Consider the following 22,976-nt stretch of genomic DNA (forward strand, 5'->3'; position numbering starts at 1 on the left):
TTACATATGCATGGTAATGGCATGGGATATATTTCACATCATCTAGATACCACCCCATAGATGGCGCTTATGTGTCACATTCAGTTTGAGCAAATCAGAGCAAAACAACATGAGCAGGTTTGCACTGCTGCAAAGGGATGAACTAAATCATGCAAGATGACATGCAGCCATCATCGTTGTTCACTTTCAGTGGAAACAGTTGGTGCATTAAACTTGCTGAAGCTCACTGGCAGAAGAGGAAACATCTTTTCCACCAAGAAAAGCTTTCACTGTGGTTCTTTGCTTCTCTGTTAATAAAGAAATGTCAAGTTCATATGACGCTGGCACTACAGCGGCATCCACACTAATCCCTTCACAAGCCACCATTGTTAACAGGCTTGCAGTTGCCTAAACTAAATCTCACTTTTGCTGCCGCCACAAACGATGATTGGTCTGGTCATTTCTCTGACTGGGGACAAGTGTATCAACTTGATGCTATTCAAAGTGGAACTGCCTGATAGACAAGGTCAGGATGTACAATATTATTGGCACAATATCGCTATCAGCAAATAATTTCTTAAGAAGTTAATTTTCAGTTTTAGCAGATATGAAAGTTTCTGGCAATATTTACAATTAATATCAGCTAGCCATATCTATTAATATGTTTGTGGAGTTTTAGGCTGGACCAACACATCTATGTCAGCAGAAGTCTTCTTTAGTCAGCCCTTAAACTTAAAGCGTGTTGAAAGGACTGAAATTTGTTTCTTTGTTCAGCCATAAACTTAAAATTGTGTTAACATTAAATGGACTCTCCCATTGTGTAACCTAACCCTTTCATTCCAATTGGGACTTGAGATATTGTGCTTTCACATGGTTGAAAATTAATCAAGGGGGCCCCAGTCTCTGTGATTACAGTGTGTTTAAAAAGTATTCTCCCCCTTGGATATTTGACCCTTTAATTGATTTTATAAATCAGCCATGCTCAATATAAACTTAAAAAGTAAGACAATTTGTGTTTGGTACATTATTTTTTTGTTGTGACAATGCTTCTTGGTAATAAATCTTATACCGTTGGAAAGCCTGTTTATTAAACTTTTAAATGATGCCACATTTGTAAGGATCATGCATTTGTGTGATGAGCAGCAGAGCTGAGTATGTGGGTTGAGCCCATGAAAAATGTGCCAAATCTTCTCTGCCAATGCCAAACAGCTTATTTTGCTGTTGCAGGGCCCTGCTTGGTCTCAACCAAACTTTGGATCAACCTAACGGCCAGTACTTTCAGGTGTGGCAGAGTCGTGACATAGGCAAGCAGCAACAAGAGGCCAGTGCAGATATGGCGGAAGACATTAGCATGGATGTATTAGAACTTGATGACATTTTTTAAAAGAAGAACTAAAAACAGCATTGAGTTGCTTTATTTCCAAAAATGACAAAAGACGTGTACTGACATGCCGGCCATGATTCGTGCTATGCAGTTCTCTATGGAGTTTACTCCTTGGGTAGGGGCGCAGCTCGGCATCAGCTACGTCACGTGTTTTGTTGCTCTGATTGGCCCATAAAGACGTGACAGACAGAACTTTCATCCAGTCAGCCTCCAAGGTTTTTTTTCAAAGGCTCTGCCCTTTCCTAATGCTGTGTATGAGTGGTATACCAGATGGATGTGTGAAACAAAATCCATCTGGTGTGCCAGGTTAAAACATCTATGTATTATCCTGTTTAAGTTACGCCTGTAAAATTCTTTGCATATTTGTGACTCAGCCTGTCGATATCAACTATCAGACTATAAACTAATGTTGAAGGTATGAGCTCTTTTATCCAGTCAGATCTCACTATCACATCTCCAGTGTCATTTCTGTTTGTTATCTCCTCTTTACAACATAATTATCCTTCAGCTCAATGCGTTGGCAGGGCTTGACCTGGGACGAGTGTTTATGGATCAGTGTGTATGGAAAAATTGGCATGTGCTGATTGGCTTTCCTCTGACTGATTCTGTCATTGTGCCTTCTTGGTGGTTGTCTAAATTCAGTGTTATAAAGTAGAAACAAGGAAGCAGAGGTTTAAAAGGCTTCTATGTCAGTAGTGTTGCCTTAGACCCTGAGGTTAACTCTGATATGCTTGATTTTTTCCATATTTTGTTACAAATATATTGTATTTATATAGTTTATAGTTGAAAGAAGCACTGTTGCTGTGTGAGATCAACATGACAGTCAAAGATGACTCAATCATTGATTAAGTGAGTTTGTTTACATCACTATTGGCCATTGAAAAGGGTTAATTTATGTGATATAAGCACCTGAATCTAATGCTCTGTAATGACATGTATACATGCGCTAAGAGTCCAGCGGTCTGTGACTCTGGGTGGCTCTACCTTCACAGGAGCAAAGTCAAAGAGCCATAAAGATGTATGCTGGGAAACCTCCCTGCTTCCTGCTTCTTTGTCACTTAAGGCAAAGTTCCCACAGCAGCAGTGGGATCAAGAGGGGCTTATATTACAGAAACAAGGTAAGATTGAAGCTACACTCACATTAAAGTGTCCTTAGGTCTCAATACACTTGTGTTTAAATCCTTTGGGTAGAGTTTAATTGACTTTTTTAGGCCAAATTTGTCAATCGAGTTGCTTTAAAACCATTTATAGGAGTGTCTTTGAGTGAGTCAGTGATATCGAGCCAGGAAGATGAAATATGGTCAAGTTTAAGCTTGAAAAGGTGAATTTTTATACATCCAATTTATTTCTGACGTTATTTCTAAAGATCCATCATGGTTTAACATTAAAATATGGTTCTTTAGGATGATTTTACTCCTTATACAGCATATTGCTTGAGATATTTATCTTGGTTTTGTTATGTAAGCTTACTATGAAGTGCTTCATAGCATGCCAACAATACCACTGGTTCAAATGATGATTAAACTTGTCCTATTATTGACTAAAACTCACTTTCCCTACAGGTGTTACACAAGTTTCTGCTATGCTGCATTTAAGTAAGGTAAGGCTGATCAATAAGATACAATATATGATGCTAAGACAGTCAAGTAAAGAAGCCTAAGACCATTTTTACCATGCTGTATTTGTATTAAAATGCCTTTTTCCAAAAATAGGGGGATTTCGTATGGGTGGACTCTGGTGGTGGAGTTCCAATCGGGGCGGAGGTGAAGTTGACCGACACAGGACAGCTCCAACTGGTTGACGATGAAGGAAAGGTAAAAAGAATTTACTTCAGTCACACTCAGGTACGTTTTTATTGCGTTAAATATAACGCCAACTCTTTCATGACATAAATCCAGACGCACAAGATCAACAAGAAGACAGAGGGTACCATCCGGCCCATGCACCCCACCTCTGTGAAGGGTGTGGATGACATGATAAGACTGGGCGATCTGAACGAGGCCGGGCTCCTCAGGAACCTCCTGATCCGACACAAAGAAGGCCTCATCTATGTAGGTTTCAATTCTCCTGATTTCTCTCTGAAACGCCTAGTTTTATGACGTCCATAACCTTCTGTGGAAATGCTTACACGTCTGTGTCTTCCCTGGCTGTGAACGGCTTTCTATCTCAGACTTTGCCCCGTAGTTTATCACTGTGTCGTTTGTCTCCATAGAGACCAATGAGCCTCTGTTTAAAGAGAGCGTCCCAGTGTTTCTGTGTGTGACTGCATCAAGGATCAGCAGTGTTTATTCAGTTATGATTCAGGACATTTTCTGGAATAAACAACATGACCACGTACTCAAAAGTTGTGTAAATAGAAGCACAGAGAGATAATTAGCACAGCATGTACAGTGTCTATAAAACGTGTTCACATACTGAAGAACCTCTTCAATGTCAAAGTGAAAACAGATTTGTACAAAGTAATGTCATTAAAATAAAAATATATGTAATGCAAAATAAGTGACTGGATAAATATTCACCCCCTTACAGTCAGTATTTAGTAGATTCACCTTTGGATGCAATCCCAGCACTGAGTCTGTGCGGATAAGTTTCAGTCAGGTTTGCACTTCTGGACACTGCAATCTTACTCCATTCTTCTCTGCAACTGGATTGAGGGCTTTGATTTGACAACTCCAGAACATTCACTATGTTGTCTTCAAACCGTAGCTTTGCCTGTATGCTTCAGGTCATTGTCTTGCTGGAATATAAATCCTTTCCCAAGCTGTAGTTCTCTTGTAGACTGAAGAAGATTGCCCACCAGGATTTTCATTTATTTTGCTGCATCATTTGACCTTGCAACTTTTCAAGCCTTCCTAGGCCAGCTGCTCAGAAGCATCCCCACAGCAGAATGCTTCCACCCCGGTGCTGGTGTGTGTTTGTGGTGATGTGCAGTGTTGCCTGATGGCCAGAAAGCCCCATTTTGGTCCTGTTAGGCCTATGAACTTTCTCCCATTTGACCATGGAGTCTCCCACATGCCTTTAAGGGGATTCTAGTTGAGATTTAATGAGTTTTCTTAAATAGTGGCTTTCTCTCAGCCACTCTCCCATGACGCTTTTACTGGTGAATAACCTGGCAAATAGTTGTTGTACGCAGAGTCTCTCCCATCTCATCTGCTGAAGCTTGTACCTCCTTCAAAGTGTCTTGGTTGCCTCTGTCACTAGTCTCCTTCTTGCACGATCACTCAGTTTGTGAGGACAGCCTGATCTAGGCAGATTAACACATGTCCAATATTCCTTCCATTTCTTGATGATGGATTAAACTGAGCTCTGGGGGATGCTCAATGCCTTGGAATTTTTTTTTAAATATCTATCCAGTGACTTATTCTTTTCAATAACCTTTTTTCTGGTTGCTTGGAGTGTTTTTTTGTCTTCATGGGGTAATGGTAGCCATGAATACTGATTAACCAGTGATTGGACATCCCAGACGCAGGTATCTTTATACTACAATCACTGGAGACATATTCACTCAGGTGAATTTCACTAGCACCAACTGGCTGGACCTCTGTTGAATTAGGACAGTCACTTTAACGGGGTGAATATTTATGCAATCATTTATTTTTAGTTTTATAAAGGTGCTGTTGGCATAAAATTTAAAATGGATAAAGAGTTTTCGAGATTTTTTTAAATCCTAAACTTCAACCTGTTATAGTTAGTTGTACTATTTCCAACTATAAAGGGGGGTTCTTTGTCATAAAGTCATCACAGTTTGTTTCTGTTTCCATTCACAACATCCCAACTTTTTAGGGAATGGACTAATGTGGCCAAGTAAATAAAATCTGATATTCCGTTGTCCTTGCCTTATATGGTCAATAATCCATTCATGATGTCTTAAGACCCATGACCAGTCTGAGGTCACGGAGGTCGCTGGTTTGTTGTCGAGTTTCACCATAATTACTTATTTATACTCACATCTGTTAACTGTGCTGCTGTGTGCAATAGTTAACATCCCTCTCTGTCTTCAGACGTACACAGGCTCCATTCTGGTGGCAGTCAACCCCTACCAGCTGCTGCCCCTCTACACCACAGAGCACGTGCACATGTACACAGACCGGCGCCTGGGTGAACTGCCACCACACGTCTTTGCTATCGCAGACAGCTGCTTCTTTAACATGCGCCGCAACAAGAAGAACCAGTGCTGTGTCATCAGGTCTGTTTTTGGTCTATTTAGATCAGTCTGAGGTTGGTTGGGTGACAAATACATGAGTGGTTGAATTAAACCTTTAGAATTAAAATAGACAGTGGCGTACTGCGTTATTTTTCAGTCTCCATGAAGCATACCCACTTCTAAACCCTCTGGCTAATGTCATATTGTAATGATATGATGAGGATTTTAAAAAGTGGTTTCTTATTTTCTCCACAAGTGGAGAGTCCGGCGCAGGAAAAACTGAGAGCACCAAACTAATGCTGCAGTTTCTGGCTGCAGTGAGCGGACAGCACTCCTGGATCGAGCAGCAGATACTTGAGGCCAACCCCATCTTAGAGGGTGAGAGAAAAATACCAATGTAATGTTGTACAAATGTTTGATAATGGAGTGGTTGCTACTCTCTCTTCTGTTTTTTGATGAACCAGGTACAACTGGGCACTTTGGCACCAGCAAGCCATTTATTCTGTTAACAGTTGAAGCACATTAGGTCCAGGGTTCCTACACACTTTAAAACAAATCTAATATAAGACTTTTTTAAGACCTGAACTGAGAGAAATCGATCCAACTTTTCTCATGGCAAATGGTCAAAAATGAAAGACATTTCTTGGTACACAGGGCCAGGTTGACTTTTCTGATTTGATGTACTGGTTATGAAATGTCAAATGGTAAAGGGCAAGAAATCTTTGGCCGTAAATGCCCAAATTTGATGATTCCTGGAACATTTAATGCATCTGTTCCATCCATATGGTGATATTTATCGTAACGCATTTCTGCAGCTGTGCTGAGCTGATTCTAAACAGTTAAAAAAGCAGAATAGTGCTTTTCATCAAGGAAGTCCTGTTAAAATAAGGGTGGGAATTTTTAAGAGGGCAGCTGAGATGTTCTTTTGTGAAACACTGGACTACATACAACAACAAGCTACATCAGAGAGATCAACAGAGAAGCTACTATTTTAGCTATCAAAGCTTGGTGAGCAGACACAGCAAAAACTGGAGTGTTGAATTTTCAGTGTTAAACATTTTAGTGTTTATTTTAACACTCAAAGTGCAATTTTAACTCCATTCTGAGTTCAAAGTCCTTTAATGTTGGAGTTATTCGTGTTGATCTGTTCAGTGTTATTTCAACTCTGTAGAGAGTTAACTGATCTAAGCCCTGCCCCCTGCCTTTTCAAATCTGGGGGGTGGAGTTTTCCCATCATGCTCCAAGGCTTGAGTGTTTAGATGTGTTTAAGATGTGTTTAGATGTATTTGGATGTGATCACTGCTGGGATTCCTTTGCTTTGTTTCTGGTGGATTGATGCTTTTGATGTTAAACACTTCTGCACCATGAGTGCAGTGGTCTACTACGTTGGTCACCTCCTGGTTGTAGAGGGGCATGGTCTACTCTGTAGGCTGGAATGCTGGCTTGTAACTCAGTGCATCTTCTATCTCTGAACCCGGCTCCTTGCACCATGATTGTCATAAAAAACCTGACTCTTTATTAAGAATTCAATATAGTGTGGAAGTTCTTATTTTTAGTAAGTATGAATGGTGCATTGCTTTGTGTCAACAATTAAAGAACCCGTAAAGTGAAATCCATAATTTGTGTCTTAACACACTAGATATGTTGGAATATGGTTGCTGTGAACGTGAAAACACTGAGATCTACATGTGAATGAATTTTGGATGTAGACCGTTAGAAGGTTTGTCTCCTCTTTCCTGGCTGGGTTTAATTTGGGCGGGGCAAATATGGTGGGGATTGACCCCGCCCCTCTAACACTACGATGATATAAAATCACAGAGCAGTTCATCTCAGTCTGTTGCTGATGTTACTACCTTTACTGAAAGTTAACAGTCAGTTAAATGCTGTTTTTTGTTCATTGTGAGGTAAATTTGCCAAATCTATCAGTCACAGTGGTCTAGGGATAATCTAAAGTATCATAAGAGAGATTTGAGCCAGAAAAAGGATTTTGTCTCTTCTCTGGCAGCTGTGCTCTGATCATAAGGTCGGCGTAAGGTCATGGGGCAGGCTAATGGCATGAGGGCTTTTCTCCATTCAGACTGTTGAATTTCTTTAATTTAAGAGGATTGTATTTCTCCTGAATGAGCATGGCTTCAGCTCATTAACCCTACTCGCCTACACCATCCTGGAGCAGATTTTACAGCCTCATTTTACAGGATTTTAAGGCCAAATTTTATAAACTTTGAGATGTTTTTCATGCCTGAAATTTGGCCCGGAAGTTCATAACGCAGTGGCCTGTCACAAAAACAAACCTAAAATAAATATTTATTTCACTTTACAGGCTCTTTAAAGTAGTAAATACCACAAATTTACACAGAAAGTGAAGGCAATTTTTTTGAATGAAACACAAGATACTTGTGCCCTGTGTTCCTCCACCCCTCTCTTTCACCGCCTTTCAGAAAATGTGTGCTGAAACAAGCCGTTCTTAGATTTTTCCTTCATGATGTCATGTAGGGAGTTAGCCCCGCCCCCAGGTTCAGTTGGCCCTCCCTGCTTGGAAGAAAGTTCCGCCCCCCTCTCCTGATCCTCCTCTCAGCTGCCGAATCCATTAAGTCACATCCATTTCCTGAGAGGGGCGGAGTCAGACAGCTCAGTAACATTTAAAGCCACATACACATTAAACAGCTTGTTCTGAGCAGGGCTGAAACAGAGGGATTTTACAACGTGCAAAAATCAAATATTGGAGTGTTTTTTCAGCAACAAACTTCACAAGCATGTTTTGGGGACCTCTGAGACCAATTTAAACTTGTCTTAAAAGGGTAAAATATGTGACTTTTGATAATGCTAGAGTGATCAACTGGATTTCTTGTATCAATTACTTTGTTTTCTTTTCAGCCTTTGGAAATGCCAAAACTGTGCGTAATGACAACTCCAGTCGTTTTGGGAAGTACATTGACATCAACTTCACCAAGGGAGGGGCCATAGAAGGGGCCCGGATTGAACAATACCTGCTGGAGAAGTCCAGAGTTTGTCGCCAGGTGAGATTTTGTGTCAGCATTAGCTGCTATAGGGTACAAATGAAATGTTGTTGTTTTATAGTGCTAACTGACTATTTCTGTACAGGCGCCTGAGGAACGAAACTACCACATCTTTTACTACATGCTGATGGGCATGTCAGCCGACCAGAAGAAGATCCTCTCTCTTGGGAACGCTGCAGAGTACGACTATCTCACCATGGTACTGCAATAAATCTCTAAACTGATACTCTCTAAAGCTTTGTCTTTAAGGATGAATTTGATTGGTAAATGCATGAGAGTGATACATCTAGCTGTACACCTCTGTTATCATCTCTTCAGGGTAACTGCACCAGCTGTGAAGGCCGTGATGATGTGAAAGAATATGCTCACTTCCGATCAGCTCTGAAGATCCTCATGTTCACAGAGAATGACTCCTGGGAAATCTCCAAACTACTTGCTGCTATCCTTCACCTGGGCAATGTGAAATTTGAGAGTAAGGATATTTGAACACAGTGGCAGGGGTGTATTTTAGATTTTGTCTCTCAAATTAAAGGTTTGGCATAATTGCATCTTTTGAGCCATTAAACATAAGTTTATTGCATAATTTTAGGCACCATAGTGAACAACATGGAGGGCTGTAAAATCCATCAATCATCCCATTTTGACATGGCGTGCCAGCTTATGGAGGTACTGTTTGTTATAAAATGCAAATAAAAAGCTGTGATGACCTCGTCTGACTGAATTTGTCTCTTTACTTCAGGTGGCTCCCAAAGAGCTGGAGAAGAATCTGACTGATCGCTCCTTCATGACAGCCAGAGAGAGCGTGACCAAACATCTGACCTCTGAGCAGGCTGTGGACGGCAGGGACGCCTTTGTTAAGGTGACATCACTGAACACTCATTTAACAGAGATATTACATCAGACACATATCCAGCTCGTTTAGAGAGGAAGACCTCTCAGTGTGCAGCACTTTTTTTGCCTGCAGCATCCTAATGCGATACTTTTTGCACACAGAATCATGTTAATGTAATACAAGTATATTGGTTTAATTCTTTAAATGTACATGTGAATATTTGAACTATACAGGTTATGTTAGTAGCAGCAGGTGTGTGAAGAAAGAACAGATTGTCTAACAGAGATGCAGGTATTTTTTTTGAGGCTTGTCAAAATTAACAGAAATTTTTGCAAAAGAGGATATTCTGAGTAGCTGCTGCCACCACTGGTTATTAGTCATAAGTATTTATCCTCCTTGCTTGTGAGTTGTACAGTGAGGGATGCTGTCATGACAGTTTTATTTCATGCAGAAAATGGTAAAACGTGATCAATTTTTCTGTGTCATGTGTTCAGGCCATTTATGGAAGACTTTTCATCTGGGTTGTGGACAAAATCAACACTGCCATTCACAAACCACCTGAGGATACTAAAGAGCCCCAACAGTCGATTGGCTTGCTTGACATCTTCGGCTTTGAGAACTTCAACAAAAACAGGTACAAGTGTTCATAACCAGCTTTCCCTCTAAAATGTAAGAAATCAGTTCTTTATTTCTACATTTTGTCAATAATGATCTATTTTTTCCTCTTGTGCTGTGTGATTTGTTGCAGCTTTGAGCAGCTGTGCATCAACTTCGCCAATGAGCAGCTACAGCAGTTCTTCGTCAAACATGTTTTCAAGCTGGAGCAGGATGAGTACGCTCGTGAAAACATTGTTTGGCAGCACATCGACTACAAAGACAACCAAAGCACCCTGGATGTGTTGGCCAGCAAACCTTTGAACATGCTTGCACTGATTGATGAAGAGAGCAGCTTTCCAAAGGTGAACATTTTCCACTCACATCATAAAGCTCTTATCTACCAAAGGAAGCCAGTTTTTACTCTCTTCTGTTGTTGATTTTCAGGGCACGGATACCACCATGCTCCAAAAGATGAATCAGCATCATGGGAAGGGAGGCATTTATATTCCCCCAAAGAACAACTATGAGACCCAATTTGGAGTCCAGCACTTTGCTGGAGTGGTCTACTATGATTCAAAAGGTAGCTTTTAGAGATTTAAGAAGCACCTGATCATATTCAGGTCTTGTACAAGTATGATGTTCTGATTCAGCTTATATTGCTGTTAGGTTTTCTTGAAAAGAACCGTGATGCCCTCAGTCCAGATCTGATCCAGCTGATGGAGACCTCCGCAAATAAACTCCTCAAACAAGTGTTTGAGAGTGAGGTAGTTACCAATACGGTCAAGAAAGTCCACCCAAAGATGGTCATCACTGCGGCAAGCAACAGCCTACGGGTCAGTGCAGACATACACTACACTGAAAAAATGAATCCAAGCATTTGTTTTTGTCTAATTTCTAATCAGGTACATTTTGTTGTGCTTAAAGGGATATTTTGGTATTTTTGAAGTTGGGTTGTATGAGGTGCTTGGCAATAGTGGTGGCATTAGCCTCTAGTGATTTCAGTGACCATCGCCCTTTCATACAGGATGCGCTTAAGGAAGCTAGGCTAAATAGTGTAGCAGACAGGTGCAGTTTTTCCATGTAATTTTGCATGTTTTAGGCAAAAATGGGAAAAGTACAGTGCAGTCTCAAAATTTCAGAAGCATTTTATTTTTTCACCAAGAAAGCCTCTGTGTTTGGCACTATTTTGCAATGTGAGCTTTGGCCAATGGCTACATTCTCTTCCGCCTCAGTGTATCTAAACAGCTCTTTGAGTCTGCAGCCTTCATCAGTAACAAACTAAACCATAACAAACTAAACTAAATCTAGTTATTTCAGCTCAGTTTTCCACTTCGACAGCTGACACAATGTTTTCATAAAGTAACGATTTGTTCATACCGACTGTAGCTTGTCTAATCATCAGCCATTATAGTAATAAAGCAACAACTTACTTACTAGAAAGACATTTCATTCAGCTCTACTGGTCTTCAGAAGGTTGAAGAAGGTACATTTAATACTGGCATTCAATAAGGTAAGGAACTCTGGATGGGGAGTGATGCAGGCTGCTGGCGTCTGTGAGCCCCCCTCCTCTCTCTCTCCCTGTCTTGCACTGAGATCCCACTTTAAACACTGTGACTTTCCTGTGTTTTATGTGGATGTCAACCATAGTTTATAATAGATAAAGACATTTTAACAATTTTTCATATTCTATGAAATTTAGACGTGAATACAAATAAAATGCAATGGACTCAGTCTGCAAGGTTTGAGTGCGCAGCATCTTTTTGGATTATAGATCTGAAAAATAATGCATCTGTAAATAACGGACCCAGTGTGCAAAGACCTTAAGTCCCACTCATGACAACAGTAGCTTTTGGATCTCTCCTGCTAACCAGTCTAAACTAAAGTTTCTCTACCCTCTTTTTTCTGCAAAGTCCTTATCTATAGAAGTTCCTCTGTTTACGCTGGCTTAAAAAGTAACCCCTCACATCCACAGTAAATGGCATGTCATTTTAACTTGAGTCTAAATTGCTTATTTTAGTGAATTAGCCTTGCTTGTTGTTTCCTCTGATGAGGCCCAAACAGCTGTTCAGATACACTGAGGTGGAAGCGCACAGCCGGTTGCTCGCATTGCAAAATAGTGCCAAAAAGTGGTCAGAGACTCTGCTCAAAAGATACTCCCTGGGTTTGTCAAGCAGCATGCTTTGACTCTACAGGGAGCACTTAGCTAGAAATCCCCTATAAATAGAAACACTTTGACAGTGTGCACTGAATGCAATGAAAATAGTTCAGAAGCAATTTTAAATATGAGAATGCAACAAGCTTTATGCTAAAAAGGAGAAGGCTGGGGTGGAGGAGGTGAAAATTCGCCAGCAGCAGCAATGTGGTGCATCAGCATTAATGCAAGCAGGGATTAGTAAGAAGGGCATCATGTTTTTATGGACTGCTATGTTGAGAGAAAGAGCTGGGATTGGCTGTGGGAGCCAGGAGACGATAATTGGGATGGACTGGCCATGACTCTCATGTCTTGCATGAACTAATGCTAAGCTTTATCAGTTAAAAAATGCAAGTAAGCAACAGAGATACAGAGATGGGTGAAGCACAACACTCTGCTGCCGCACAGTTAGAACATATTCAGAGGTAGGAGACCTTTTCAAGGTTCTTAATACTCTAAGAAACATGCAAGAGTGCATGTACAAAATGACTCACTGATATCCGGTGATCCCCGGTGAATGTGATCACATTTACACTTAGACTGCTCGAGTTTGCACGACCTGTTGTTTAAAACCGTCACATGTCCAAGACAACACTGAGATGCTTCTGTCACCACGTTACCTCAAATTTATAATACCGTTACATTTTTTAATGAACTTTTATTCCCTGATTGGATTAAAACATTTTATTTTGCAAGAAAATAAGAAACCACAAATAAAAACTAAAACATTCACTTGATGATAGAAAAAAGATCTTGCTACGGATAGAAAGGTTATGAAATGTTTATAAGGACAAACAGAATGCAATACTGCTATTGAAACTATGTGCTGCAGTAGTTCTGACCTTAATTTGCATTTAACATTTAATATCAAGACACTCAACAAGTTAAAATGTATTGCCTCAGTGTTAGATGTTTTTTAATTTAATAATGGCAATTCAGGCTGTATGATTTCTTTATAATATCCTGGAATAAGATGTTTATCTAAACTTGCCAAGAGAACACAAGTTATGGTAGGGTCACTGGATATTTTTGATTAGGAATGACACGAAAACACCTACTTAGATTTGAGTTTGAATGATGTTAAATACTTTTACTAGAGGATTTTACTTACAATATGTGGCATTTGTTTATGTCTGACAGCAATCGACAGATAGCAAAAAGCGTGTGCCGACTCTGATTGGACAGTTTCGTCAGTCTCTGGATTCCCTGATGAAGACTCTGACTGTGTGCCAGCCTTATTTCATACGCTGCATCAAACCCAATGACTTCAAGAAGCCTATGGTGAGTGAGACAAACTATCACTGCACTAAAAGTACCAAAAAAGGTTTTAACAACCTGGTCCAAACAAATCTTTTGTGTCTCAGCTGTTTGATAGAGAGCTGTGCATGCGTCAGCTCCGGTACTCTGGTATGATGGAGACCATTAGGATCCGGAAAGCTGGATATCCCGTACGCTACACCTTCCAGGAGTTCCTGGATCGGTACAGAGTCCTTCTGAAAACTTATCTCTGTGACCCAAAAACAGTAAGTCCAAAGTTTATACATGATTATTTGATTATGACACTTCACTTCTTAATTCTGATGCTATATTTTTGTGATTGCTTTGCTGAAGGAAAGCAAAGAGAAATGCTGTGAAAGTATCTGTGAGACTGTGCTGGCTGGAGAGGGAGACTGGAAGACGGGCAAGACAAAGATATTTCTCAAGGTAAAGTTTGAATTACTTTGGTCAAAACTATACTGACTTTGTTTAAAATCTACAATTTCAAGCTGAATTGAATTTAAGCAAAATCAATCCAGTTGGTAGCCATTTTTGTTCTGTTGTCAGCTTACAGCTTTGATTCAAACATGAGCATGTCAACACATTTACAACTGCAAGGAAAATTCGGAGACACATTTTTGTTCTCCCAAAATTACCACCACTGAACCTCATTCACTGATGTCTTGTAAAGATTTTTTTAAAAATATCTTCTTACAAAAATTCTTCAAGTAGTGGTTTCTGCACTGTGAAACTACTATAAAGGCAATGTTTAAGTTGTTCATGACAATGGCAAGCATTCAAAGCTAAAGCCAAAGCTTCTGAAAGTGGTGAAATATTCAGCCTTTTTCTAAAGCCTGGATGAATGGTGTCGTACAGCACTCTTGAATTGTCAGTTTCCACAAAGCTGGTTTGGTTCAGTACAGTTTTGCCATAGTTTAGCTCATTAAACTCTGATCTCACCCACGTATCCTCAGCTGATGTCCATCCAGTCTTGCTCGTTATGCCAGGAAATCCATCTCTTTTAAGAAATCCAGATCATTTGGCTCAGCTCAGTAGAGCTGGTTGTTTGGCTCCCAAATGGTTTTTCATTATTTAACAAGTCGGCTTTTAAAATGTGGATTAAATAACGGCAAACGATGGAGGAAATAAAACTGGCACTCAAACAGGAGCTTGCTACTGTGACTAACATCAAAGAGCCATTTTGTAGCTTGGCTTGTTTGTGAAAAATGCAAATTTACTTGGTCTCTTACCCCACAAGGTTTACAGCCCATCATCGTTTCAAATAAAACATGTTTGTGAAAAAAAAGAGGATTTTTTTCATATGTTGAAGGTCCTCAGCAAGCCTCGTAGCTCAGTACAAGACTCCTCTAGACACTTGTCTCTCTACATCTGGCTAGGCGACACTCTGCAGACCTGAGTAATTTGCTATACCAATAGCCTCCACCAAGAGGATAATTGGTTAAACTTTGGAAAAAATTTCTGTTTTGTAAAGTGTAGTGATCGAACTTAATGCTTGTAGAAGTTTTCTGATGATAATTGCAGCACACAGGTCCGTTTAGAGCTGTAAAGTTCTTAATTTCCTCCTTTCCCATTTATTTCTAAAGACTGTCCTCCACTTCCTGACCTCTATCAGGCACTGGGGACAAGCGATTCTTAAACAACTAAATGGCTCCCTCTTGTGTTCTTAAACTGATGAATGCCACGTGCCCGTAAGCTTGAAGCTTTTTCCTTAATTATGCCCATATATGTGTATGAGACTACAGGGCAGTGTGCAAACACAGAAGACACAGAGGAGTGAGAGGAGAAGAAGCAAGATGTCTGTAATGTCGAAAGTGAAAAGACCATACAAACAATCACACACTGGACTCCAAGTGTACAAAATACTGTGATAGTTCTAAAGGCTGATATAATTTAAATAATTGGCGCTAATGGTGAATATTAAATATGTGCTACAGACACATAATTAGGATATCACTAATTAAGAGAGTGCTGACTTCAGAAATAACCTGCAGGACACTGTAATACGAAAGAATGCAGTTGGATTACAGGGGTGGAGGAGCAATTTATATTCATACTTTTAAATTTGCAGTTAGCATCAAACATTGCATGGTAAAACTGAAACTTCACCACATTTAAGCCATGTATTTTGGGAATGTTAATTATACAAAAGTTATTGATTGATTAAAAAATGCAGTGAGAGATATTTCAAAATGACATGTTATTGTGTCTTTCATGTTCTGAAACATTTGAGTACTAATAAGTGCAAAATCCATCATGTGTCCCGTCATACTACTTTATCTATTTAACAAAATGAAATGACTCAAAATTTGGAAATTCACGTCATCATTATTTCTGTTGATTAATTTCCCCACAAATGTATTTTGTTGATTTTGAGACACACTATTTTATTGCAGGACATCCATGACACCATGCTTGAACTGGAGCGAATTAATAAACTACATGAGAAAGCACTTCTGATCCAGAAAGTCCTGAGAGGCTACAAATACAGGTACGAGCGAAAAGGCTCCAGAAGTGTGCTTTTCTATCCTTGCTTCTGTTACATTCAACCCAATGACTCTATGGTTAATTCCACATAAAGGAGACAATTCCTGAGGCAGAAGGCGGCTGCTCTTGTCATTCAGAAAACCTGGAGAGGACACAAAGGCAGAAAGCTGTACAGAGTGGTGAGTCACATTTTAAATATCCATATTAAGTTTGCTACAGTTTTGGTATTTTGATTCAATTCAACACCACACATTTTAAAATTATAGGATCTCCATGTTTTTAATAAATGATTGTATTAAAAAGTACCGAAGCTGTAGGACCCTCAATTATATTTTCACCCAAAGCTGTGAGAGAAGGCAGTGTCTAAATTCCACAAAAACATTTGCAACATTTGAGTGGCAAAATATTGCAAATGTTTGCATAATTTGGTCATTGTGTAGGAGTTGGCATGTAAACTCTTGACTTCCCAATTCAACAAGTTTGCATGAAACTGAAAGCATAAGATTGTCCACTATCTGGTGACTGGGACTTCTATTTTTAAGCCTTGGTATCAATATTGATTGACTTTTTCATATCAAAGTCTAACATTCTGGTATTACTATAAATCCATTAAGTATGGGCAGAAATCCAACCCAACACTAAATAAACCCCATGGATCATTTCTAATTCCAGGTCCAGCTGGGCTTTGCCAGACTGCAGGCTCAGGTTCGCTCTCGCCAGCTTCACTACCAGTATAAGAGACAGCGTGAAGCAACCGTTGTGCTGCAGACTCATATCCGAGGATACCTCGCTAGGAAGGAGTGGAAACGCAAGAGAGACGCTGTGATCCTCCTGCAGGCGTACACCAGGGGAATGGTGGCAAGAAAAGTCCTGAAGAAAATGAAAAGAGACGTGAGTTTCACTTGGATGCAGCCTTCCTTGAGATCATTGTAAAGTTATATCAGTCCCTGTTAGCTTGATCGGTACAATGCCTACCCTTGGAAGTTTTACCCTTCAGTTGATTTTATAAATCAGTCATGGTCAATAAAATGTGGCTTTTTTGACACGTTTTTAAAAAACTCTTTAATGTCAAAGTGAAAACAGATTTCTACAGTAGTCAAAGACAAATTGAATGCAGTTGTGGTCCAGGACGAGGCCGTTTGCTTCATCCTTTATTGTATATTCTTCCAGCGTTACCTCTCTGAGAAAGAAAAAGAAGCAGAGCAGAGGGCTATGCGGGAGAAGCAGCAATATTTGGAGGAAGTGTTGAGGCAGAAGAAAGAGAAGGAGGCCAAAGATCAGGCTGAGGCCATCACAGACCAGGAGATGGTGGATCGTATGTTTGAATTCCTGCCACCTGAGGGTAGCCAGGAGGGCCAAGCACCTGTTGGATTTGAGGTTTGAGAAATAAGACACATTTCATACGATTCTCGTACTTTCAGTTAGAGAAGCTCACTGAATGTTTTCTGTCTGTTTTCAGAAATTTGAGGGGATGATCACAGAGGAGATTGACATTGATGAGCTCCCCATGGAGGAGGATCTTCCCAAAGAAGACTACGATGACCTGGATGAATACTCCTTCTCTAAATTCGCCTCCATGTACTTCCAGGGAGCAGCCACCCCGACCCACATCCGTCAGAGGCTTCGTCAAGCCCTGCTTTACCACGAAGATGAAGGAGATGCTTTGGTACTTCTCTCTTAATTAGCCCCTTAAGCTATTTCTGTAGCTGAAAAAGCTTTGTATATCTCAGTAACTCATCACAGTGTCTCTGGTATGTATCCCCAGGCTTCTCTGACAGTGTGGTGGATCATCCTGAGGTTCATGGGAGATCTCCCTGAGCCCAAAAAGCAGGTTAGAGCCCAAGGAGCCCCAGTACAGGAACGCCTTCTACCACAGGAGCTGATCTCTAGGAATGACAGACGTCTCAGCCACATGGTTGGCCTGGATCAGGTAAACAAGCTCAGTGCTGAATATATGTATGCACATTAGAGATGATGCACCCAACAGGGCAGAGGGTAGCGGGTGTAGTATAGACCTGGATGAGGGATGTCAGGAATGAAGGAGGAGTTTTAATTGCTGTTTTCTAAGCAAGAAGAAGGGTTTTGAATTTGATGTGAGTGAGCTGCAGCTATAAGCCAGCAGAGAAAGATGAAGGAGAGAGATGCAATGCTGCCCATAAGGGGGGATAAAGGGGAGAGCTTTCCATGGCCTAGTCAAATGGGGATCAGGAAAATCATGGTCTGTTGTAAAGTTAAGCTGTGATAACCATGTTTGTTTGTTTTTTATCCTGAATAACAACCACCCTTACCAAAGAAACAAATAATGTACTTAATTATTTATGCTGTAGTACATAAGCTACTTCAAAATGTAAACTACTTTTCTTAAAATAGAATACACATTAGTTAAAAAAGGCAAAAAGGAGTTTAAAGTGGCAAAAATAGATCTAACTGTCAAAAAAAGTCTAAATGGGAAAACAAGTCTAAATGGCAAAAATAAATCTACATGGCAAAAATAGGTCCAAACGGCACTAAACGGCAAAAATAGGTCTAAACGGCAAAAATAGGTCTAATCAGCAAAAATAGTTTTAATTGGGAAAAATAGGTCTACATGTCAAAATAGCTCTAAACGGCAAAATTGAGTCTAAATGGCAAAAATAGGTGTTAAAAGCAACAATGGGTTCAAGGTGTCAGAAATGGGTTTGAATGGCAAAAAGGGTTTTAAAATGGAAAAAACTGGATAAAAGAGGCTTAAAAAGTATCCCTTTAACTTATATTTTACTTTTTTACATTTAGAGGGTGCTAAGGAATAAAAAAGACAGAAAGCCCTCCACAGTACCTGAGGAGCCAGCACCAGCCAAAAGGGGCTCCATTTTCACTGACCTCCTGACAAGAACCAGGAAGCCATCTGCAGTGCCGAGCGAGGTATCCCAAAACCCGAGGGCGTACACGGTCCCAGAGGGAAGCCCCCGAGTGAGGAAGGGATCCACATTCACAGACCTGCTGTCCAGAAACAGAAAACCCTCCACTGTTCAAGAAAATGGAATACCAAGATCCTCTGGCATACGGAAACCCTCGATCATCATGGAGGAGGTGAAACCAGTTCTGACTTTCCCTTGCTCTGAAGCTGGTGGTAATGTGGGAATGTCTTTGTATAAATTCCAAGTTTTTCTTTTAGTCTGAAGATCAGCCTGAGACCGAGGTGTCCAAGCCTCCCCCCCTGCAGACTGTACAGGAGGACAGTAATGCCATGATTGGAGAAGCACCAACTCTGGACCGACCACTGACGTCTTTCGAAAAGCTCCACATCATCATTGGATACGCTATAGTCAGAAGTGATCTCAGGTAAGTTATTATGGAGTTATACATACCAGTGGCACTACCAGAATTTACTTAAATCATTCCACTGCATGTAGCACACCTTTATCTTCCAGGAGTGCTACATGCACGATTTACCTTACATGCCAGATAGACTGCTTCATATATCCAGTGAATAGGATATATTTCACATTCATCTGGGAAACCTCCTATACTAAGAGTTTGGGACGGGCAGGACATTCAAAAAAATCTCAAAAGGTGATTGGATGAATGTTCTGCCTGTCACATTCCATATGTGGCCAATCAACTAATGCTAACGATAGCAGTTTTGCTAATATTTTGCAGATTGACATCCACATTTCAGAGCTGAATATCGTGACTCAATGCTTCAGTTATGTGTGGATTGAACCTGATACAGCTAAAGCAGCTAGCAGTTGTTTATATCCGATCAAAGAGCATTGTGACTGTGAGGCAGTTGTCATTTAGAACAATTACAGAGGCTAATAGTGGCGGGCAGCAATATTAAAGTTTAGATGGAGTGTTTGACTGAACTGATTAAAATGTTAAAAATGCTAACGTTTTTTAAGGAATTTTATTAATTCTCTATTTGCCTGTCTCCAGGGATGAGATTTACTGTCAGATCTGCAAACAGCTCCAGGAGAACAACAACCGGAACAGCTACTTCCGAGGTTGGATCCTGCTCTCTCTCTGTCTGGGCATTTTCCCTCCAAGTGATAACTTTACAAGAGTGAGTGTACAACATGTTCATCAGCTGTTTTAAAGTCGTATACAGTGTACCACATGCTGTAATATTTATTTAATCTTTTCTTACGACTTGATCGACAGTACTTGCAAAGTTTCATCCGTTCCGCTCCTGGAGATTATGCCTCCTACTGTGCAGAGAGACTGAGGCGCACAAGATTGAACGGGATGAGAGGAGAGCCTCCGTCCTGGCTGGAGCTGCAGGTAACCAATCAAAGAAGCTACAATGTGTATTAAGGCTGAGCAGTCAATCAAAATTTAGATTAAATCGTTAAATTACCTGTTTCAATTTTCGCAGGTTTTGCTCTACACATCATGCAGATACAAACTAAATTCTGACTTCTTCTTTATTACTCTGTAAACCACATTTTAAAATGTTAACAGATAAAGTCTACCCAGCTGTCTAAAGGGCTCAATACCACCAGCAATAAGAGAGAGAATTTTTGTGTTAACATGTCTCTGACCAGTATTCTCATCACTGTTATATCCATACGGATATATTTTTAACTTTTTATCTAACAGGCAACCAAGACAAAAAAGCCGATGATTGTGACCGTGAAGCTGATGGATGGCCGCTCTGTAAACCTGCCCGTTGACTCAGCTTCTACATCCAAAGAGATCTGCCAGGCACTCTCCAGTAAAATCAAACTCAAGGACAACTTTGGCTTTTCTATCTATGTCGCCTTGTATGAAAAGGTATGCTGCTTTTGTATTTACTCCTTTTAAGTAGAAATGCTTTTGTATGATTTTTTCTGTTATTGTGAGAGACAGATCAAAATTCTTCGCAGTTTTTGGAAGAGAAAGTTAAAAAAAACTTGAAAAGTTATATTCTTGAAAAAAACTAAAAGAAAAAACATCTTTTGTATCAGGATGTTTTGTTTTTCTCATCAGAGGTCTGCAAAGGTCTAGTACAGCAAAGAAACACCCATTCTACACCCACAAAGCTCTACAGAGCATTCAGAAAGTATTCAGGTCTCCTTCACTTCTTTCAGTTTCTTATTTTGCAGCTTGAAGAGAGCAATCTGTTCTGAAATATACATCATGTGCAAATCATTGTGCAGAGTATATGGAATTTGAGGGTGACAGCAAAACTCATTCAAGTTAAACCACAACTAATCATTTTCACAAACTAAACCCACTGAAAGAAACTAAACCTTGTTAGGAATTTCTGTCTGGGGTGAATCTAAGGCCCCATCCACAAGGAGACGAATTCAGGAGTATACACAAAAGGTTATTTTTGTCATATCAGTGTTTCATCCACATGGAAACAGCATTTGGAGGGCCTTAAATGCTACTTTTTGAAACTGGGTGCCAGAGTGAACAAATCTGTAAATGTTTACCGTTTTGTCTCCATGTGGACAGCAAACCACATCTTTCTTGAAACGATTATGTCATATATAGCGTAGCCCACTTACACCACATGCGTGTATCGAACCAAAACAATAATGGCGGATTACAGGGTTGTGTTTATGCTGCAGAAACTACAGAGTTTATTATGGATTTTACAGCAAAATCGGATGCACCTTTACCACCACCAAGACCAGCATACACCAGATGTTCTTAATGCTACCGAGGAGAACAACCAGAAGGGCAACTAGGAGAAAGTTTGTGTCAGTTTTCTGTAATCTTCTCCTTCTTTGGGTGCATTTCTGTGGCAGCATTGCAGCACCACTAACAAGCTTAACATATGTACTACAGGGTTTTCAGTCGATTTCAGTGGTTCCGTGCTTATGCTGACATTTCCTGAAACAATCCTGTATTAACAGAAAACTTTTTCAAAACAAAACGGAAATATATCATTTTATTCTTCGTGTGGACAAGGCCTAAAAATGTGGTATTTTTTCTCAATTAAAATGATCTTATTATCCAAAGTAACTTTAAATGTAACCCTAACTCATCCTGCAGGTGTGGGCTCTTGGAAGTGGCCGGGAGCACGTGTTGGATGCCATCTCTCAATGTGAGCAGGAAGTGAAGAGGAGAGGAGGGCAGGAGCAGCACGCTCCCTGGCGTCTCTTCTTCCGTAAGGAGATCTTCACTCCATGGCACGACTGCAAAGAGGACAAAATGAGCACAGAGCTCATCTATAAACAAGTCATCCATGGTCTGAAGTTTGGAGAGTACCAGAGTGAGAAGGTTGGCTTTTATTTAGATATTTTGTCCCTTTTATTTCTTCTGTACTGTCTGTTTTTTATTGTGTATAATTCCATGCCAATTTCACTTTCCCAGGAGGATGATTTTGTCCAACTTGCTGCTAAACATTTGTACATCCTGCACGGTCCAGATGACAATCCAGAACATGTGAAGGAAGCTGTTCGGGACTGCATCACTGACAAACTGCTAGAGGCTAAGTCAGAGGCCAAGTGGGTGCAGATGGTCAGCACTGCTCATGCTGAGGTCAGTCACATAAAACTCAACAAAAACGCTCTATAAAACTGGTCTTTCATTGATTTAATGCTAACTTTTGCTCCTCTTGAATCACACCAGAGTTCATGTTTGAATTCAAAACAAAAGGTGGATTCAGTGAAGGCTGAGATGGTCGACTATGCCCGAGAGAAATGGCCCATGTTCTTCTCAAGGTTCTTCGAGGTGTTCAAAGTGTCAGGTAAGAATCAGCCCTGGCAGAACAGAGTGATACCTCTGGCACACCAAACCAGCATGCATGCTGTGGAATTGCAAAAACTGAATAGAAATGGAGCAATTTGCTCTGAAGTATGCTTTGTGTTCAAGTTGTTGTGCAAAGTATGTGGAATTTGAGGGTTACAGCAAAAATTCATACAAATTAAACCCATAACTAATCACTTTCACAAACTAAACCCACAAAAATAAACTAAACCTTGTTAGGAACCAATTTTTCAATAATTTATGTGTGGGTTGAATCTAAAAATGTGGTAATTTTTTCCCCACTTAAAGTGATCTTATCATCCATATCATCTTATTATCCATTATCATCCAGTCCACATCTGTCTCCCATTAAAATGTATGCTGAATTATGAAACACAAAATATTACAATAGA

At 40.1% G+C, this 22,976-nt stretch overlaps 1 protein-coding gene across 1 annotated transcript in view; it reads left to right on the plus strand.

The window, feature by feature from the left end:
* The first annotated feature begins 2,433 nt into the window (after positions 1-2,433).
* The window catches only part of LOC121512252 (unconventional myosin-VIIa), a 35,473-nt gene continuing 14,930 nt past the window's right edge, over positions 2,434-22,976 (plus strand). Inside the window, exons 1-32 of the mRNA XM_041791421.1 lie at positions 2,434-2,481; positions 2,926-2,963; positions 3,076-3,177; positions 3,262-3,414; positions 5,365-5,549; positions 5,764-5,885; positions 8,382-8,524; positions 8,610-8,723; positions 8,843-8,996; positions 9,114-9,190; positions 9,264-9,383; positions 9,851-9,990; positions 10,105-10,315; positions 10,398-10,533; positions 10,620-10,786; positions 13,285-13,425; positions 13,509-13,667; positions 13,756-13,848; positions 15,816-15,910; positions 16,001-16,085; positions 16,579-16,797; positions 17,077-17,283; positions 17,366-17,572; positions 17,672-17,836; positions 18,679-18,975; positions 19,061-19,227; positions 19,822-19,948; positions 20,047-20,166; positions 20,485-20,658; positions 21,868-22,095; positions 22,189-22,356; positions 22,447-22,564. Coding sequence (XP_041647355.1) covers positions 2,946-2,963; positions 3,076-3,177; positions 3,262-3,414; positions 5,365-5,549; positions 5,764-5,885; positions 8,382-8,524; positions 8,610-8,723; positions 8,843-8,996; positions 9,114-9,190; positions 9,264-9,383; positions 9,851-9,990; positions 10,105-10,315; positions 10,398-10,533; positions 10,620-10,786; positions 13,285-13,425; positions 13,509-13,667; positions 13,756-13,848; positions 15,816-15,910; positions 16,001-16,085; positions 16,579-16,797; positions 17,077-17,283; positions 17,366-17,572; positions 17,672-17,836; positions 18,679-18,975; positions 19,061-19,227; positions 19,822-19,948; positions 20,047-20,166; positions 20,485-20,658; positions 21,868-22,095; positions 22,189-22,356; positions 22,447-22,564 — 4,612 coding nt within the window. The 5' untranslated portion in view covers positions 2,434-2,481; positions 2,926-2,945. The remainder of the gene's footprint in view (positions 2,482-2,925; positions 2,964-3,075; positions 3,178-3,261; positions 3,415-5,364; positions 5,550-5,763; positions 5,886-8,381; positions 8,525-8,609; positions 8,724-8,842; positions 8,997-9,113; positions 9,191-9,263; positions 9,384-9,850; positions 9,991-10,104; positions 10,316-10,397; positions 10,534-10,619; positions 10,787-13,284; positions 13,426-13,508; positions 13,668-13,755; positions 13,849-15,815; positions 15,911-16,000; positions 16,086-16,578; positions 16,798-17,076; positions 17,284-17,365; positions 17,573-17,671; positions 17,837-18,678; positions 18,976-19,060; positions 19,228-19,821; positions 19,949-20,046; positions 20,167-20,484; positions 20,659-21,867; positions 22,096-22,188; positions 22,357-22,446; positions 22,565-22,976) is intronic.

The sequence above is a fragment of the Cheilinus undulatus genome, linkage group 7 (assembly GCF_018320785.1).
Source record: "Cheilinus undulatus linkage group 7, ASM1832078v1, whole genome shotgun sequence".
Taxonomy (NCBI): Eukaryota; Metazoa; Chordata; class Actinopteri; order Labriformes; family Labridae; genus Cheilinus; species Cheilinus undulatus.